The sequence below is a fragment of the Ischnura elegans genome, chromosome 11 (assembly GCF_921293095.1).
Source record: "Ischnura elegans chromosome 11, ioIscEleg1.1, whole genome shotgun sequence".
Classification (NCBI taxonomy): Eukaryota; Metazoa; Arthropoda; class Insecta; order Odonata; family Coenagrionidae; genus Ischnura; species Ischnura elegans.
The window spans coordinates 79,598,678-79,618,006 of NC_060256.1; the positions used below are offsets into that span (position 1 = coordinate 79,598,678).

General features: G+C 38.4%; 1 protein-coding gene across 1 annotated transcript in view; it reads right to left on the minus strand.

Moving 5' to 3' along the window:
* LOC124168542 (protein flightless-1) overlaps positions 1-19,267 on the minus strand; it is a 42,476-nt gene extending 23,209 nt beyond the window's left edge. The window contains exons 1-8 of the mRNA XM_046546883.1: positions 18,819-19,267; positions 18,201-18,311; positions 14,038-14,276; positions 13,119-13,280; positions 9,548-9,768; positions 5,378-5,594; positions 4,334-4,620; positions 3,813-4,014 (exon numbers count right to left, since the gene is read on the minus strand). Coding sequence (XP_046402839.1) covers positions 3,813-4,014; positions 4,334-4,620; positions 5,378-5,594; positions 9,548-9,768; positions 13,119-13,280; positions 14,038-14,276; positions 18,201-18,311; positions 18,819-18,881 — 1,502 coding nt within the window. The 5' untranslated portion in view covers positions 18,882-19,267. The remainder of the gene's footprint in view (positions 1-3,812; positions 4,015-4,333; positions 4,621-5,377; positions 5,595-9,547; positions 9,769-13,118; positions 13,281-14,037; positions 14,277-18,200; positions 18,312-18,818) is intronic.
* Between the last annotated feature and the right edge of the window lie 62 nt (positions 19,268-19,329).

Below are 19,329 nucleotides of genomic sequence, written 5' to 3' on the forward strand. Positions count from 1 at the left end.
CGGAAAAACGATCAATTCTTTATTTTTTTGCTAGGTTGCCTATGTCCCAGGAAACGCAGGATTTTGGCGAGTAATTAAGATATTCATCAAAGGTTTCAAACAATATTTTAGATAATAACAGGAATAGTAGTACTTTATCAAGACACAAAGGTCATATTGTTGATTCGACCCATATCTCTTTCAAAATTCTGAAGGAAAACGCCACCTCACTAAAAAAAAGTTTGCTCTCCACTCAGCATTTACACTGCTATTATGGATTTCAGTCTGATATAAAAATTCATATCCATCAAACACCATTTCCAGTACATGTATTCACGAAAGCAATGTGCATGTTGTGCCTAAAACAACCGCATTCGCCGGCGCAGTGACTGGTTGTGAGATAGATGACGAAGGCCAAAAATAGTCTATTACTTGAATTGTTCCTGTCTAATGAATATATTTTAAATATAATTCAGGTAGTGTTGTGTTACTTTCCCACGGCACTGAGCTTCTCCCAATGGTAGTTCCATCCCTTGGGAAGATTACAACTATGTGCTTGTCGTTATTAGCCATAAATGACACATTGTATTTATTTCGTCTCATTTTCGTCAAACGATGGATGCGGGAAAATTATGCGTCGGAACCGCAATTATCAAACGATCAATGCGAGAAACGATACTTCGGGGAACGATATATGCGGGAAAAAATTACATTGTCTATAAGGAACTTTATTTGGGACCAGAAACGGCGAACGATCAATGCGGGAACGATAGATCGAGGTTCCACCGTATAACTTTTCTTTTGAAAGCGGCAGTGTAATGACTTCTTTCCTCTGCTATCGTAATACTCTGAAACCAAAACTGAATCGATTTCTCTAATCAGAGGCAATTCATGTTCCCTTCATACTTTTGCTCTGGAAAAAATGGAACGACTTTTGTAGCAGTTTATATCGCGACGGCATTGAGGCTTTAACGTTACAATCCTCGGCGGGCACGGGGGCACATTCCCCCCAGACACTTAAAAAATATGCATTATTCTGAATACGGTCATATTATCATTGCGCTCGTTTTGTATCATGATGTATCCTTGTGCCCCCCCCCCCAGGAACAAAATCCTGGATACGGCTTTGCTTGTGCTCCCCCACTCCCCAGAAAGAAATCCTGGATCCGCCTCTGGTTAAAATTTAGGTAAATTGTAATCAATCACACAAACATTTTGTAAGTTGATCAAGCTCTAACTTGAATGGAGCCGAACCCAGGGTAAAGCAGGCGATCTCGCGGACACGGCAGAAGTGCACCCGGCGATTGATTGGCACGCACGCTTTACCTGCTGCCTAAAATGGCAATAGTTTTTCACTTAAACACAAAATTAAATAAGCTAAATTACAGTTCAGGTATTTTTGACGTTGATTTTTCGTTGTATAGCTATATATATTAGGTGACAAACTCTAGTATTCATAATTTTTCCTGACGAAAATTATGCAACCCGATTGACGTCGAGAATTTTGCATTCGATTGTAAGACGAACCCTCTTTTCTGCAGGAGTTAGGAGGAAAAAATACCTTGTCTTAGATAGGTGCAATTAGGTAAATTATAATTCACTTGGTTTGAAATATATAAAGACATAAAAAATACCTGCTGAAACATGTTATTTTCACTTTCACTTTACTTTATTACTCGTCAAATATTTCCACACAAACTTTCCGGTTGCGACGTAAAACTGGCAAGTCCCAGGTCGACGCATGCGAAAATCGTGTAATGCTCTGTTGCCATAAGCGGAAATCTTCTCTCGTTTTCAGGCCGCAACGCGCGAGAATTAGTTACGTCGCGCCGAAAGCTCGCTGTCGCCCGGTTCAAACTCAGGGAGCGTTATGTCCACTAGTGATGGGTCGATCATGAACGATTCGATCAAAAAGATTGAATCACTAGGTGAATCAAATGACTCATGATTCATTTTGTTAAACAAGTCGATCATCAATCATCAATCACTCCGAATTCCGGTATCATATCAATCATCCCGGTTTCCGGTTTATTTCAAAATTTGGAACGATCGGTGCTTGATCTCTTTTCGACAGGGCAGAAATAGTTGTGAGAAAATTAAATACTATGTTATAAAGAACTGAATACTTGTGTAATCTTTTTCTTATATGTTTTCCAACAGTTATAAGTATTAATAACACCAATACACGTAAAAGGAAAATATTAAGATGACTCTTAAATTGTAGGAGAACGTTAAGAAGTAGAAGTTAAAGCTGTTAACATTTTACTGTGCCGTTAATAAAATTATCCTGCAGATCAGATTCATGGGTGTGGTGTACTTAGTGTTATATTTTGAGATATATAGTTAGAAATTCTTCTATTAGTGTTAAGAAACTGTGGCAGTTTTGCCTTCCCAAATATTTTCATGACACTACTTCCTTCATTTTTGCAATGTAATTTACTGATCTAGTAAATCACAATCAAAATAGTATATGAAATGATAATATGGATAGCAATCAGCGTAACCAATGATCTTCGCAGATGAGGCAGTATTTATTCGATTATTCAAAGTGATTTATTACATCCATTGATTGAGTCTTGTCGATCTTGATTCCTTTTGAGTCTTTTCGATCATGATTCCTTTGAGTCTTTTCAATCATGACTCTTTTGAGTCTTTTCGATCTTGATTCATTTGAGTCTTTTCGATCATAATGATTGAATCAATTGATTGAATCATTTATGTGACTCGAGTCAAAATGATTGAATCACCAAAATGATCGACTTTGCCCATCACTAATGTCCACAGCGAATAGCAGGTTGTCAAGGTTAGCGGTCTTCCAATCAGAGGATTGAGGGTGCTGAATATACGTTCAAATTTTTCGACACAAATGCCATCTAGATTTAGTTTCGAAAGCGGTCGCTGCAGCCAGTGGGAAGCCTAATTGGATTGAAGGGGGACTTAGGAGTGACCGAGGGAGGGGAAACCAAGCCAGTCGAGGAAAGTAAACAAGCTGATGAGAAGTGGTGTCATATTTCAGGAGGGGGGGAGAGAAAAGGCCTGCCCTGGGGAAAGATGTTTTTTTTCTTCAGGCAACATTCGTTCCCACGCTTTTCTGACCCATGCGACGATGCTCGCCACAATGAATAGACGTGCGCTGGCTACGAACGAAGTTGAAAATTTCTGGGAAGGTATTATTATCAAGATTGAGAGATTTTTAAGGTTTAAGGACGAAATTCACGGCTTTTTCCATGTTTTTTCACGGTAGACGAAATTCACGGCTAATTCACGGTTTTAAGGTTTTCACGGTTGAGTGGGAACCCTGGTACTACCTGCCCCATCACAAGCATAGAGGCGGACTGCAGGGTAGTATGCAGATGCAGATGATTCACAACCATTCTAAAGAGTATTTCTGATGACTACTGGAGACTTTTTTGAGTTATAAATTTCAAGCTTATAGAGTACAATAAATATGCTCACTAGAATATAAATACCGGGAGAAAAAAATATCATAAACCCCTCAACCTATACATCTGACACTAATGCCAAATAACTATCACTATCTAGAATACATTATTTCAGAAGGTACTATGCAAAAAATGATAATTTTGGCTATTTTAAAAATAAATTTCATAAATATAAAACAAAATGATACTCTAAATTAGTCCTCTTATGAGAAGGATTATAGTAATTTCAGAAAATCTCCACTAGTCCAAAAAAAAAAAGGCTCACCATAATAATAATTCTTGTAATTTGAAAAAAATGGAAAAGCACTTAGCAAAGATAAGGGGTACATCAATGGGAGATCACTGCCTGAGGTGAAATAAAAAATTTAAAGGGTTGAAATGTTTACTTACTTGAGCGAGTCAACCCGGTTTCCTTGGTCTCGTCCACTGTCCGCAGCATCGATGTTATCCCTTGCAACATCCTTCATTCCTTTGAGGATCTTGGCCTGGTCTCCATCCACCTCATCCCTCCCCCCCCCTCCAGCTGTTCCCCCTCGGCTGATTCCTCGACGCAACCTCAATTTCCTAGCGACAGCATCCTTGGCTGGTGTGCCTGAAATTTGAAAATATGCATTAGTGTGCTCTCCTGTCGTGCGGCCATCTCCTTACAATTGAAATAAGAATAAAGGGACACTTGTAGTAAAGTTTTGCAACACTTTATATTGTGTATATACAAAGAATTTCTTGCCACCACAAAATCATTAAGGCCTTAGGCTAATAGCAGATATTATTTTTTTCTAAACATACTTGCGTACTATGTACTATACAATAAAATTTGAGTAATCCACCTATTAAACTCCCTGAATAATATGCATCGTATGCTTGTTTAGAACAATCAAACCTATAACAATATATTACAAATAGGTAAATACCTTGTTCACTCTGTCTTGGAGCCCCAGGAGGCATGGCTCCGGCCAATCGTAGTTGGTTCCTTAGGGAAAAATCTATATTGTAGTAGCGTAAACGTGCAGCAGTAGAATCTGCATGGGATGCAGAAGAACTTTCAGTATCTTCACCAGAAGGACAAGGCCGTGGGGGAAGTATCAGACCTGGATTGTCCCTTAGGTCAAGGACTTCAAGGTCAGTGAGTAAATGCACAGTATCAGGAAGGGTGACCAGTCTATTTCCACGTAAAACCAATTTCCTGAGGGAGCCACATCTGCAGATAACAAAATTATTAAAATTGATAAAAATAAGTATATTCACAGGAAGTAACAGACATACAGCTAAAGGGATCACATTGAGCCTTTTATATGAATACATTGAAAGCATTTACGTAGATAGGGTGACTGAGTTTTTGTAGTTAGATTCTTCAATTAGTCAGAAAGAGGTTTACTTAATCATGACTGCATCTGTTTGCCACCATTGACACCCATGTTTCATCTGGATTTTGTGCTTCAGGCTGAGTAATTATTGTAATGAAATTTGAAATTTAACTTTTGTTATTCTAATGTGATGTGATAATATGATTGGCGAGAGAGCTTTTTATTGTCTTAATTAGACTTTTAGAGATTTAATTAGAGAATTAGAAAAGCAGAACATAATTTTTTTCATTGTAGTGAGAACATATGTTCTATTAACATTCATTATGAATAGGTTTGACTGTATAGCTGAAACCGCAATGAATAACTTAACTGAAACCTATAATATGAATAAAATATATATTGCTATGAAAATATACATAATATACTATGGTGAATATTTTCCTGAACCAAACTAGGTTTTCACACAAAAAGTGGAATGTGTATTTTAAATTTAAGTCTGATGCAGGAGTATTTGCACACATGCTAAGTATTTGATTATTTAATCATCAAGGACATTGACTGTGAGCAAAGAGATAAGATTACAAATTTACTCATATGTGAATGGCACCAAAATATTATGATAGGATAAATGATACCTAAAAATATACATACCGGCACAAACCCTCAGGGATCATTTCCAAGCGGTTATAGGCAGCGGAAAAAACTTCTAAGGCTGACAATTTTCCAATTCCAGATGGAATTCCATCAAAATCTAAAAGATTATCATTAAGGAGAAGCCGTCGAATCATTGTAAGACGACAAAGAGAAGCAGGGAGGGCAGTAAGGCGGTTTCGACATACATTCAGTGTCTCCAGATTCTGCCAGAGATCTGCAAGAGATTGTTGAGTTTTTACAATGTCAGGCATGGATATGAATAATCACAGCAAAGATAATCAATGCAACATCATTTCACAATGGATTTAAAGACTTTCTTCCATCTTTAAAGAAACCTACAACTTGCATCTCTGAAGGAGGCACTGAAATATAGATGAGTATGTCTGCCACTTTATGTGTAACAATAAAATATATTGAGCCACTATCAGTCATTTGAGCAACTTGGCGTTTTGATTCCCCAAAAGAAGAAGGTAATTAAATGTCATGTAAAAGTTGTCAGACCTCTGCTAAGTGCCCTTTTTCGTTATTAGCAGAATTCTTCAGAAATCGGCAGACAGGATTCAGCCAATCATCGCTGAGCAAAGCTCCCTGCTACCTCATACAACTGCCTTAAACCCTCAAGGAAACAACATCTCACCTAATTTCCTCTCCCTTCATGATTCACGGAAAACCAATTTCCCTTCATAAACATGACTTCCACTCATGTAAGTCTCTATTGTGCATTGCAACTGGCCTGGTGCTCAGACCTCCCCCACTATCGACACACATCAGCCGAGTTATACTATTTGTGAAGTGTAAGGGCCATCGTTTTTGAATGTTAATTTGTACCATTGGTTGTTGAGCTTTTTGGAAATATATAGCCAAATTGATTATTATGTTAGTTTTTTTTGTCATTAATCGATTCTTCCCTCATTTGTGTCACCAACAGGTGCAGAGTTTTTGTTCATGACAGGGCATACATCAGTAACCAAACCGAACATGTTATGCCAAAGTTTCAACACTGTAGCTTGCTCATTTTTGTTTTTATAGCACAGCAAATATGGTTTATAGGAATGATTTGACCAATGGGCAGAATTTTCTTCTATGACTTAATTCTAGAGATGGGTCGAAAAGCAGATTTCTCAAACTCAAATATCAAATTCGAATATTAAATCATTGCTTGAATATTCGAATACCTCGAATACTAAACGATGAATGCGGGAATGTTGGACTTGGTTGCCTATGCAGCAGGAAAAACAAGATAATGGGGAGTAATTTTGATTTCCTTTAAAGGATTCGAACAGGAATTTAGCTGATTAATGGAATATTTTAATTTTATGGAAACAATTGGGCATATAGTTGATTCAACTAACATCTCTTTCAAATATTCTAAGGGGACACACCACCTCGCAAAAAATGAATGCATGCCATCTCGGCATTTACACTGCTACGATGGATTTCTGTCTGATGTACACATTCTTATCTACCAAACGCCATTTCAGCGGCACGCCCATCTGATACTCATCCAACTTCTTATTTTCAACAGGTAGCTCGCTTTACCTCCACTCCTGCTGTCAAGTGCTAGCGGACAATCCAAGGCGTTTTGCTAAATACACGCGCTTCTCCGCCAGATTTTCTTCTTCTTCAATTATTTTCAGTACATCTTTGGAAATTCTCATGAGATAAGATGATTTCGAATTGCTAGCAGGGAGAAACCAAATATCCTGAGAAAATATCCCTTCGTCTGTGACTGTAACAATAGAGATTTATAGCACAACTCATAAATTGTAACTTGATATATGTTTTCGGAAAAAAATACCGCATCAACTTCTGAGAAGCTCTGCCGCTCATATCGAGTCTCGCCAGAATGCTAAGTCTCCGTCGTATTTTGACATTTATTTCCTCGCGTAAAATGCTTAAATAAAGTCAGAAATCCGTCGCGTTTGGTCTTATTCTTTTTTAAATTACGCACACATTACTAATATTTCAATCCAATAAAGGTGTAATATCAAATGCCGAAAGTCATCGTTAGACACCTTTTGGGCTAATAGGTGATTCATGCAGCAGTTGACCTCCAGAAACTTGGAACTGGCGCAAAACAAGTTTCTTTTGTTCTCCTGTAACTTGGTATTTTTTTCGAAGCTAAGGTCTTCGTAATATGATCCCTGCAAGAGCTGTGACCTTTTTTTTATTTCAAAGAAGAGGAAAGCCTCAGAGGGGGGGCTGGTGCTGAATGGAGGGGGATAGCTGATCTTGGAAAATGCGCTAATGTAACTATCCCACGGTACTCATGCAACAGTTGACCTCGAGAAATGGGGAACTTCGAAGCAGGTAGCCAGAAAAAGGTCAGTGGGTGAGAAAAGGGGGGAGGGCGTGAAACATATTTTTTTCGTAGCTAAGGTCTTCCTAATATGATCCCTGCACGAGCTGGGACCTTTTGTTTGATTTCGGAGAAGGGGAAAGAGTCAGAGTGGGTGAGGCGAGTGCTGAATGGAGGGGGATAGCGGATCATGGGAAATGCCATAAGGTTGCTATCCCACGGCACTGAGGTTCTCCTGGTGGGGGAAACCAGGGATTTTCCGATTTTTTCATCCAATCATTTTCGGTTGCCCACGTAAAACTCTTTTCACCGCTCTAATCCGCGAATTTGATGTAGTTCGTCAACTTGCCTAAAACAGCGCTGCATGCAGTAAACGACTAGAGTTCTTTACAATTTTCCGAGTCAACTACCAACGACAGTGTGCGACATTATACAGTGCAAAATTCAAAGTATTCGAGAGCGTACCATTAGCATAATTACCTCCACTACTCCACTTGCACAGTCTGGGCCATGTACAGATTATGAATCAGTCGCCTATCCCTCCAATCTACACCTATTTTCTTGAGAACATCCACTAACTCTATCCAGTTTACTCCATCAAATGCTTTTTCAAAATCTACAAAGCAGGCTTACACCTACTGGTCATATTCTAGGTTCCTCTCAACCACGGACCTCATTAATACTATTGCATCACGAATTGACTTCCCTTTTCTAAAATCAAACTGATCTTCACGCAAATACTCGTTTGCCCTCCCCTCCATTCGCCTGTTCAATATCCTCAGTATTACTTTTTCTGCGTGCGATATTAGGCTAATAGTCCTATAATCTCTGCATTCCACAGATTTCTTCTTTTTTGGTAGCAGAATACGAACAGTCTTCATGAAATCCTCCAGCCAACCTCCCTCCTCATTGATCCTCCATACTAGTTTGATAGTGATTAGATAAGTACTGGGAAAAAATTGTCAAAATCTGAGATGAGGGAGCACGGGGTACTGGTTGACTTGATATGGAATGAGCCACTTGTAGTGTCTTATTAATTTTTTTCAAGCACTTGGTAACTGTTTTTTTTTTTAATGCTCACGGTAAATCGTAGAAAAAGACACCTCAGAATGAAAAATAATGTGGATATAAATTGGCAATGAGAAGTACACTCTAGAAAAGAAGTTGATGTCATCAAGAACCTGCTCAACTCAAATGTAATGCCTTATGTGCGGCAGTTTGCTATATTACTGCATATGAATAATAGATGGTGTCCACTCCACATTAATTTTTACTATGAACACCCCAAAGCCGAGAAGCTAATTTTACCATAAATCCTAATATATATTTATTTCTTATTTATTCTATAAACTGTCTGTTATGCCCCCTAATGTTATTCTTTAGATTTGATCATATGGATGAAACGATTATTAAACTACAGATGCCATAATAATCTGAAAAAAAAACTTCTTTTTCTTTTCAAAACTCAGATTTGTGAGCACTAAAACAAGAAACTGAACCACAACTAGAACCCATAAAAAGAGGGACCCACCCATTACTACACAAATGTTTAATGTCTCATAGACAGATTGAATTTAATAAGGTGAAAAGTACAGCTCAATGAAAATTACACCAGAGATTTAAGAATATGATTAAAGGCATATATTTTTGCAAAAAAGGTGAAAAAAAATCACTCACATTTTTTTCACAAAATAATCTTGAGCCCTCAGTTTGGGCTGATTTTTCTATTATGCCTAAATTCCAATCAAAATCTAACACCCTTACAGTCAATTTATTACAATGAGATAAAGTTATCAATAAATGAGTCAATAAATTTAAAAGCTAAATATTTAAAAACTAGATGTACATGAAATAGGTAAGTAACTCACCAATGGCTGATGGCATCTCTGAAATGCAATTGTCAGATACATTCAAACGGCGTAATGACCTCAAAGTGAAGAGACATTCTGGTAATGACGCAAGACCGTTACACGAAAGATCTATATCAGCAAGACGGGTGAGCATTTCCAGGGATTGAGGCATATTATGCTGAGCTCGCTGGGTTGCTCGAAGGTGAAGGGTCTCAAGACTTACCAATGATGGTAATTGCCTGTATAAAAATAGATAAAATTACATTAGCAAGGAAATTTCCAAGCCCAGTATTTCATACCATACTACATACCGTATAAGCGCGTGTAAGAGGCGCACCTTTTTTCCCAGAAATTGCAGCCGAAAATGAGGGTGTGCCTCTTACACAAACTTCTTATCTTCCCCCCTCCCCTTCACTGGTCGCAAGTCTAAGGAGAACCAAGTGGCCTTGGTTTTCAGTGTGAGTCATCTGTAATCCTAGGTCAAAAACAAGCGTCAGGCAGGGGAGTTTCTCCCTTAGTGACGTATTTTTAAAATGCTCCTGTTTGCTTTTCTTGTAAGCATCGCGCCGTCACGTCGGTACCCCAGAGGTGAACATGGAAAAGATCGCGCGGGGTTTTTCACTCCTGAGGGCGCGCTAAATTTACTGCCACGAGTGGGCATCCCGCGGAATTTATACTGCATATAGTAATCGGTTATCAAACGTAAATATACGCGTATTTTTGAAGGACATACCTGGTTAATAGTCAATATCTGTCTTGCCGAGTAATTTCCATCACGCTGAGGACCTGATTTTCCAAAAATCATCTTCAGACGCTAATATGAGGATTATTGCAACTGAAAATTATATTGGTGTCAAAACCTGCGCTTTAAAAAATTCGAACGAGTGTGTTCATTGTTGGACTAAATTGTGGATGGAAGAAATCAGAAATGCTTATAAGTGAAGAGCGCGGAAGGAGAGGTCCAGGGGAAGGAGCGGAGAGTCTTTGAACAAGCAACGAAATACGGAGGGGAAGGAGCGCGCTCCCTCCCCTCCGTATTTCAAGCTACAAGGCTATGAGCGAAGGAGCACGGGAAGAACACGTCCGATCTCGCATGTGACGTCGTTGCCTTCAAAGCGAAGGGCGAAGGCGCAGCAATGTGAAATATACGCAGTTTGCGTTGCCTAAAGTTTCCAGTCCGTCTCGTCTTGTTTGAATGCGCTTATGCTACGCTTGTTTCTTCCGAAATTGTCCTGTTTGGACTATTTTGGATATTAGTAGCCTTGTTGTAACTATAAATCTTTGTGTCAAACAATTAGGGCTTAAAAAACTTAAATTCTGTCAGATATGCGTCGCGTTAGATCTCTTTCTTTTTTTGAACCTCATGTGTGTCATACAATTATTGAAAGCTATCGAGATATCTTCGGGCTCAGTAGATGACTCACCTAGCATTTGGCCTCCATAAACTGGGAGATCGATCAAGGTCAGTTGGTGAGACGGGGTAGGGATGAAACACGTTTCCATTGTTCCCCTGTAACTTTATGTTTTCCTATTTTCCTGTGGGGTCTCGGAAAGCAAAAAAAGCGGCAGAGGCATTGGCTGATGGAGGGCCGAGTGTGGCTCCGTTAAATCTACGACGTGGTTATTATCCTACGGCGCTGAGATTGCCCCGATTGTTCTCCAAGCTCTTGGGAAGGTTCATGCCATGTGCCTGTCGTGTTTTGCCTTTAAATTTTCCACGGCTGCAATTCTATTGCAATACTCCTGCGAGAGCATTTAAACAAAATTGTTCGTGAATAGGACAAGCGTCGTAGAGCAACGGCGTATGCGAAGAGAGGATCGGAACTCTTTCTACTCCCTCTTGTGCCGCTATTACCGCCGCAATTATCAAAATTTCCTCTTTCAATTAATATTGAAAGAGGAAAGTTTGATAACTGTCGAAATTCCAGGCGTACGTCTGCAACACCGCGCAATAGTATAAAAAAAATGCCGCAAAATTTTTTTCTTCATATGCTCAAAATGGGGGTGCGCCTCTTACACGTGTGCGCCTCTTACACACGCTTATACGGTATTATGAACAGAAATTACATAGATTTATGTTTTATTTCTAAAAACCAAGAAAACCATTGAAATTGCAAAAAATGTTTACCCTAGTTGACAAGGATAAGGTTTACAAATACATTTATCTCAATATAACACGTACTAAAATAAAGTAATGCCTAATATTACTTAATTCTTATGGAAAAAGCATTTATTTGACCATAGACAAAGTGCTTACACTTATCTAAACTATTTCACTTAAGTCTTAATACTGCTTTTCAACTACTATCTAAGAAAAATTATGTTGCTTCTTACATTTTAATTCCATTTCGACCAAGTAAAGGTATTTTCAGAAAATTTCATTGCAATCACAAAAATTATACATCTTTATCATTCATCAACAACAGCATATTTCCTTGGTAATGGTGGCATTGGTAAAGCGGGAAAGTGGGACTATCACTCTCAAACGCAGGACTGATATACATGAAAATAACAGTCTTAATTCTAAATTGAATTCATCAAGCTATGATGGCACCAGCAGTGCTGTAGTTGGAAAAAAAATTTAGGCGGTACCCACCAAAAATTCCAACAGCTGAACATATATAATACATCCGGCCACGAAGGTATTTTAACCGGTACGATGATGACGAGTTTGGATTTTAGGAGGTACACCATACCGGCCCAACTACAGCATTGGGCACAGCAATTATTGCTAACATGATATTGTTACAATGAAGATATGTTGTGACATTAGAGGTCAAGGTGGCATAAGCAACCTCATAGTCAGTTCCACAAAGCTGATTGTAGTCATGCACATAGTGCTACACAGCAGCATGTTTGTAGCCAAAAATTCAAACACTAGATGGTATTTGATTAAATCAAATTATATGAAAAAAACCACAGTCTAAACAGGGGTAAACCTATAAAAGTCACCTGCAAAGGTAAATGGAGTATGGAATTTAGACAGGGGCGAATCATTTGTGTTCAGCTGGATTTATACTATAGTCCCCCAATTTTGCATCAAGTAATCTAACCACTAACTGCAGTTGATTTCCTTCAATAAATACAGAATATTTCTGTTAATTTTAATGTAATTTAATATAAAATTTTGAATTATTACTATAGTGATAGATGATGTTTTATTGAATTAGAAAATTTATGCAATCTGTAATATGTGAACGAAAAGTAATACATAGGTAGAGAAAAAAATGATAAAGACCTATTTTTTTGCACAAAATTTGTTCTTGTTTAATTTTGCTATTTTAAATCATATCGCTACAGGCCACAGTTTTTGTGTTAGTAGCTAAAACTGTAAAAAGTGACCAATAAGAGTAAGGCCATGATCACACCCGAGGGTTTTGGGTGGTTGATCATGACACTATAGGCCTCAGTAATGCATTAAATATTGTGACCACATGATTATTTTCTTCAATTTAGCATTTGTTGAATGGACAAAATGAACAAGTATGACTGGAATTACTCCTATCATTCCTTCTTATTTGATTATGAATATGAAATGAGTCTTTCCAGAGTAATAATAATCTAAAGTCATCAACAATAGCAATCTTACCTGAGCTGGAAATGGCCAAGTGGGTTGTGATTTAACACCAAGGTATGCAGATTAGCAAGCCTCCGAGTCTGTGGCGGAAGTGTTTCCAAACAGTTGTGACCAAGATCCAAGTACAAAAGGTCACTTAGGTGCACAAACAGTGAATTAGGGATGTTCTCAATCCTATGAAAATAAGCATTTACCATAAAAAATGAGCTAATAAATCACAATAAGTGCATGTTCCTTTGATTAAAAAAAATAATAGTACAAACTAGTTTCAGTTAACTCTGATGTAGATTTGAGAAACTTCTTAGGATTTCATTTTATGCATAAATTTAAGGTTTTCAGAAAATTGACCACTGAGTTAAGATGTTTCCTGGAACATAGGAAAATGTTTTTGTAGGGCCATTTCGGCCTCTGCATTGCTTTTATGAGGCTAGACTCTGGAATTACTCATCAACCTGGCAACGTATCGTTAACATATACAGATGATCAACTATGAGGAAGTTCCTTGTAATATATATCCATATAAAAAAGATAAAATAATATCATCTCTTTCAGATTGTTATCTAGTAATTACACCTTTAAACTGCTAAATAATGAGAGGGATGGACCTATTCTATACCAAAAGTAAATACGTGTATTTTCCATATTTTTTCTACAGCCAGCATAAGGGAAGGAGAGCAGAAATTTTCTTCCTCAGCAAAGTCACGATTATTATATTTTAAGAACAGTTATTAAGAATGAAATACTAACACTTCAAGTACTTAAAGTACCAAATAGGTCATATTAAACACAATGAAGCATAAATAACTTCATCCTGAGTGAATAAGCATCACAATGGTCTTCTCAAACAGTTACAGAAATGAACACAGAAAATTATACTTGAAACAATACACACCCGCATAAATGAAGCAATATGATTTTGAGTCATACGTACTTGTTGTGACTGAGATTGAGAACTAACAGGGATCTTGCTCTATCAAGTCCTTCTGGGACTTCTCGCAGGCAATTATGGCTGAGATCTAAGGAAGACAGTTCATCAGGACGGAATAGATCAGGTGGAACTCCTGAAGCACGGACCTTGTTGTGCCGCACATTAAGTGAGCGAAGGCAAGGAAGGAGGGTGACTTCACCATGCAACCTTTCAATGTTATTTCGTACCAACGAAAGGTGCTCCTATGGAAAATAAAGGAACAATAAAATCAGTAAACATACAAGATTTAAAACCTATCAGTAAAACTAAATTTATATTGATGTCATAAGTTAACTTGAAGACAGTTAGTACAATTCTTTTTCATGCTCACTGTTGAAGTTATAATGTTAGAATCAAGTTGAATTCCCAAGTTTATAGTTTGATCCAGAGATGGCGCTGCGACACCGCTTTTGTAGTAACGTACGTTACTAAGGGAGTCAACAAAAAGAGGGAACCTACAAAAAGGAGAAGACTAGCATCTGCAGCTAAAAACAGTTATCGTAATGTTTCTTTAATAAATTAATGTGTTCAAGAAAATTAATTTCAATATTATTATTATTATTTCTCAAATTTTTCCTTCCTAGTCATTCATGTATGTAATGTATACAAACGAATCATTGGAAATACTACAGTCAGTCTGTATCACCACAATTTAAAAATACATATGCACTGCAATGTTTTATTTACAGAAATGTAAAAAAAATGCTTTGCATATTCACACAATCCATACATATAATTAATTAAAAGAGGGTAATACATATGTAGTAGAGCTAACATAAATGCAGTAACACTTTAACACAGCATGGTGCAGGATCTCAAATTCTGGAGAGGGTATGCAACCAGTAGCAATATCAGGGGATGACAAAACATGAAGGTAATAATGTTGTATTTCATCCAAGAGAAAGGACTCCCTAGGTTATCAAGATCATTTACCCATCTGCATTGCCATCCAACATTGGCGAATGGGCACTGGGGGGTTTATCCTCCTTCTTTTCTACCTCCTACCACTCTCTCACACCATCATTTGTTGTTAGCACTGCCTACAGACCCATCAGCAAAACAGTATGTGGGATATTTTTATTTGTACAATATCCTTCCATTTCTGTAGGAACAGAAAATCATGATTCTTCGTTAAAACTTTCGCGGGTGCTCGTCATGTTGAATTAAAACTTTTGGGCTGTGTCGCCGCGTCAGATTTTGGGTGGCCCCAACGTTTCCCGACCGATGCTGGTCGCTTTCTCAAGGGAATCTGAAGAGGTGGGATTTAAAATTGGTATATATAGGTATACGTGTCAGGTGGTGGGGGGAGGGGAGTGAGAGGTTGGAGGAGTAGGTTCAACCCACAGGATCCGAAAACTCCGTGTATCTACGGCCTGCCGAAAATTCATAAGGAAGGAGTGCCCCTTAGACCCATAGTCAGCGCCATTGACTCACCAGCATATAAACTAGCGAAATATCTGGCACCGATCTTACAGCCCGCAGTAGAAGACGCTAAATCTTTCGTGAAAAACTCGCAACATTTTCTTCAGATCATTAGTGGCGTCAAGGTCAAAGAAGAAGACATCCTAGTCAGCTTTGACGTAACATCGCTCTTCACAAATATTCCTTGTGACGAGGCGGTAAATATCATAAAAGACAGGTTCGGAGAAAACATCGCCAAGATGACAGAGATTTGCCTCAAGAGCACTTTCTTCCGGTGGAGGAATAATTTTTATCAACAGACGTCTGGAGCAGCGATGGGTTCCCCTCTCTCCCCAGCAATTGCAAATATATTCATGGAGCACATAGAAGATACAGCCATTCAGAACGCCCCCTACAAGCCGAAGATTTGGGTGAGATATATCGACGACACTTTTATCATTTGGACGCACGGCAAAGAAAAGCTTCAGGAATTTTTTACTTATTTGAACGGGATCAACAGCAACATAAAGTTTACAATGGAGGTGGAGGAAGGCGGAAAACTTCCATTCTTAGATGTCCTCGTGGAAAAGAAGAAGGACGGAACATTGGGGCATGCAGTGTATCGAAAACCTACAGCAACAAATCGGTACCTGCACGCCTTATCTCACCATCATCCAGCGCAAATAAATGGAGTGGTCAACACGTTAATTCACCGCTCCTACAAAATAAGCGACCAGAACAACTTTGCCGAAGAGAGGAAGAAGCTAGAGGCCATTCTACGGGCAAATGGATTCGACGACAGAGTTATCTCTCGAACATTTAATAAAGTTATCAGAAAGAACAATGAGATCAAAATCAACACTGCAGAAGCAGCGAACTCCTCTGTTAATGACCTCAGCGACCAGAAGAAAGCCTTCCTGCCATACATTAAGGGGACGACTGACAGAATAGGAAATATCCTACGCAAATTCCAGATAAGGACAATATTCTCGCCTCACGTACAGATAAAGCATCTATTGAAAACCGTCAAGGATAGAACTCCACTACAAGTCGAAGGGGTATACCGAATTCCTTGCCAGACCTGTGGGAAGAACTATATCGGCGAAACAGGCAGATCGGTTAAAACACGTCTAGAGGAGCACGAGAGAGCAATTCGACTGGGGCAGTCAACGAAGTCCGCAGTAGCCGAACACGCAGCGCTGGGCCACACAATCGACCTTAAGGAAGCAAAAATTGTTGCGAGAGTGAAAGGCTTTAAACAGAGACTCGTAAGAGAAGCAATAGAAATATCTAAAGAGGAGAAAAACAACTTTAACAGAGACACTGGCCTTAAAATCAGCCGTACTTGGCAACCCGTAATCGGCAAAAATAATCGACAACCTACTCCTCCAACCTCTCACTCCCCTCCCCCCACCACCTGACACGTATACCTATATATACCAATTTTAAATCCCACCTCTTCAGATTCCCTTGAGAAAGCGACCAGCATCGGTCGGGAAACGTTGGGGCCACCCAAAATCTGACGCGGCGACACAGCCCAAAAGTTTTAATTCAACATGACAGAAAATCATGGTTTCCCCAATAGTGGCCTCTTTTCCTTTATCCTTCCCCTCCTGAAGTGTGAAGGCGTAAGAGTCTCAGACTTAAGTCCCGGTCCTCGGGAGTCAAACCAAAGGAGCCTGCCCTGGGTACTCGCTTCTGCTGCCTATACAGACCCTAATCTTAAAATTGAAGCAGCTTCAGCCACCAGGAGAACAATAAATTTGAAAAATGCCATAGCTTTTGCAGACAATTGATATTCTCTAACTTTTATTTATTTCTTTTACCATGGGGACAGACTAACCATGAACCTACTGAGAATATTTATTTAGTTGATTTTACTGTCTCTAATGGGAATAAGATTCTGTAACCTTTTAAACGAGAGGCAAATATTGTAGCCTTTTTGGAGAATGCTTGTGATATAGTATTTTCAGGCCTACAGGAGCTAGGTTGCCATTTTTATGATGCAAAATCCATTGCTCACTTTTATCTAAGCATAAATGCCATAAGAGAGTCAATAATGGCATTCACAGACATTCCAGATTAGAAACCTATAAGTAATATGTTATTTATGGTGTATTAGAATTGATTAGTGTAGTAACCGACTGCTCATTCTTGGCAAGTACAGAGTGCCCATCAAATGGCTAGAGCTTGGGGCTTATTGAAATTAAAGAAGGACAAAATTTTTGCAATCACTAGTGAATCATCATTTAGCCCCATATCCGTTTCGGTCATTCCGACCACATCCCTTCTATTAGCAGGAAGGGTGTAGCCTGCACAATTGACAAAGTGCTGTCATCTTCAGCCTCTGTCACTGCAGGTCCATGAGCAAAGGGCTGTTCCGAATAAAATGGGCGATATGAAGAAAACCACAGCGCAGCTGATACTTACATCTCTTTCATCAAAATCTGTGCAGTACACTCCTAAGAGTGTTATTTGAAAGACTGCAAAGAAGTTAACTTCAAGTATCTAACTTAATATCAGGCAAACTCTCCATTGATGCAAAGTTTGTCTTTGGACAAATATTTTTTACTATGATATTTAGTTACAAGCTTTCAAACTCATGTAGCAGAGAATGGTGGTAAAAATTACTACTTAGGGAGTATGGTTATGCAGTTTTTTTAATTTTCATTACATATGGTCTCTACAACATAGGAATTAAAACAAATATGTGATCTGATTCTTACCAGCTTCTGCAGCTTTCCCAGTTCTTCGGGTATTTCCTTTAATCCAGTCCGATCTAATTTCAACCACTGGACACCAGTCATCAACCGAACTGATTCAGGAAATTGGCCACTCTGAGAAATAAAGGTAATAATACAAATTCCAGCAGTATATTCAATAATTCATTGTGTAGCACTCGAAATACAATATATACATATCATCCACACTCATTAAATCCGTGCAAGCACTGTGATATAGAAAAAAAATCCGTGACTTCGAAAGCTTTAGCCAATGTATTCACACGAGAAATATCAAGTAAGAACCATAGTCTATGACTGGCGCTTATGCCAGGGCATAAGAAAGAATAACCTATGGCAATTTGCAAGGTCACTTTGACCTGGATAATTTCAGAGAGTCCATAGAAAAAGAACAAGGAATAGTAGATGGTAAAGATACTGGCATTTTCATATCCAATGAATTACTTGATTATTAGAAGAGAAATATGATGAACGACAGCCAGTCTTTCAAAAACCCTTGCTCCATGAGTTGTGATAACTTTTGTGCAATCTAATCATAGGAATTCCTAAATACTAGAGCTACCGTTTCAATTACCATATATCAAAGCATAATTTGAAACTTACACTGAAATCATTCTTCGTAAAGTCCACCCCTCTAACGAAGGGTAGTACTCCAGTGCACGCCATTGTGAAATATAATTCAAACGATCAAAAATTTAAAACTGGTATTTTCACATAACACGTCATAACTTTGAATAAAATGTTGACGGATAACAGTTTGGATATCTTGAAATTTTAATTCATGGAAACAGCTGATGATCCCGTCCAAGCAATGCAGCCACAATGCACAAATAGGTTCGGTGGGCGTGGATCTTGCTCAAGTTTCAGTTATTTAGAAGTACTTAGTTACTTAAAAACAAATATAATTTCGGATAAATATTAATAGCAGACAGAAGATAAGAATTTTCACAGTGAAATTATATCATTCACAACCGACAAATTTCTATTCGTCTATATGTTTTTCTCAAGTTTTTCTTTTCCAGCTTTATCAACTCCGGGTGCGCAATTTCGATACTCTTCTAAAATGAATCATTTCATTCAATTTTGATATCATTCAATTGATTCGATCATTTTT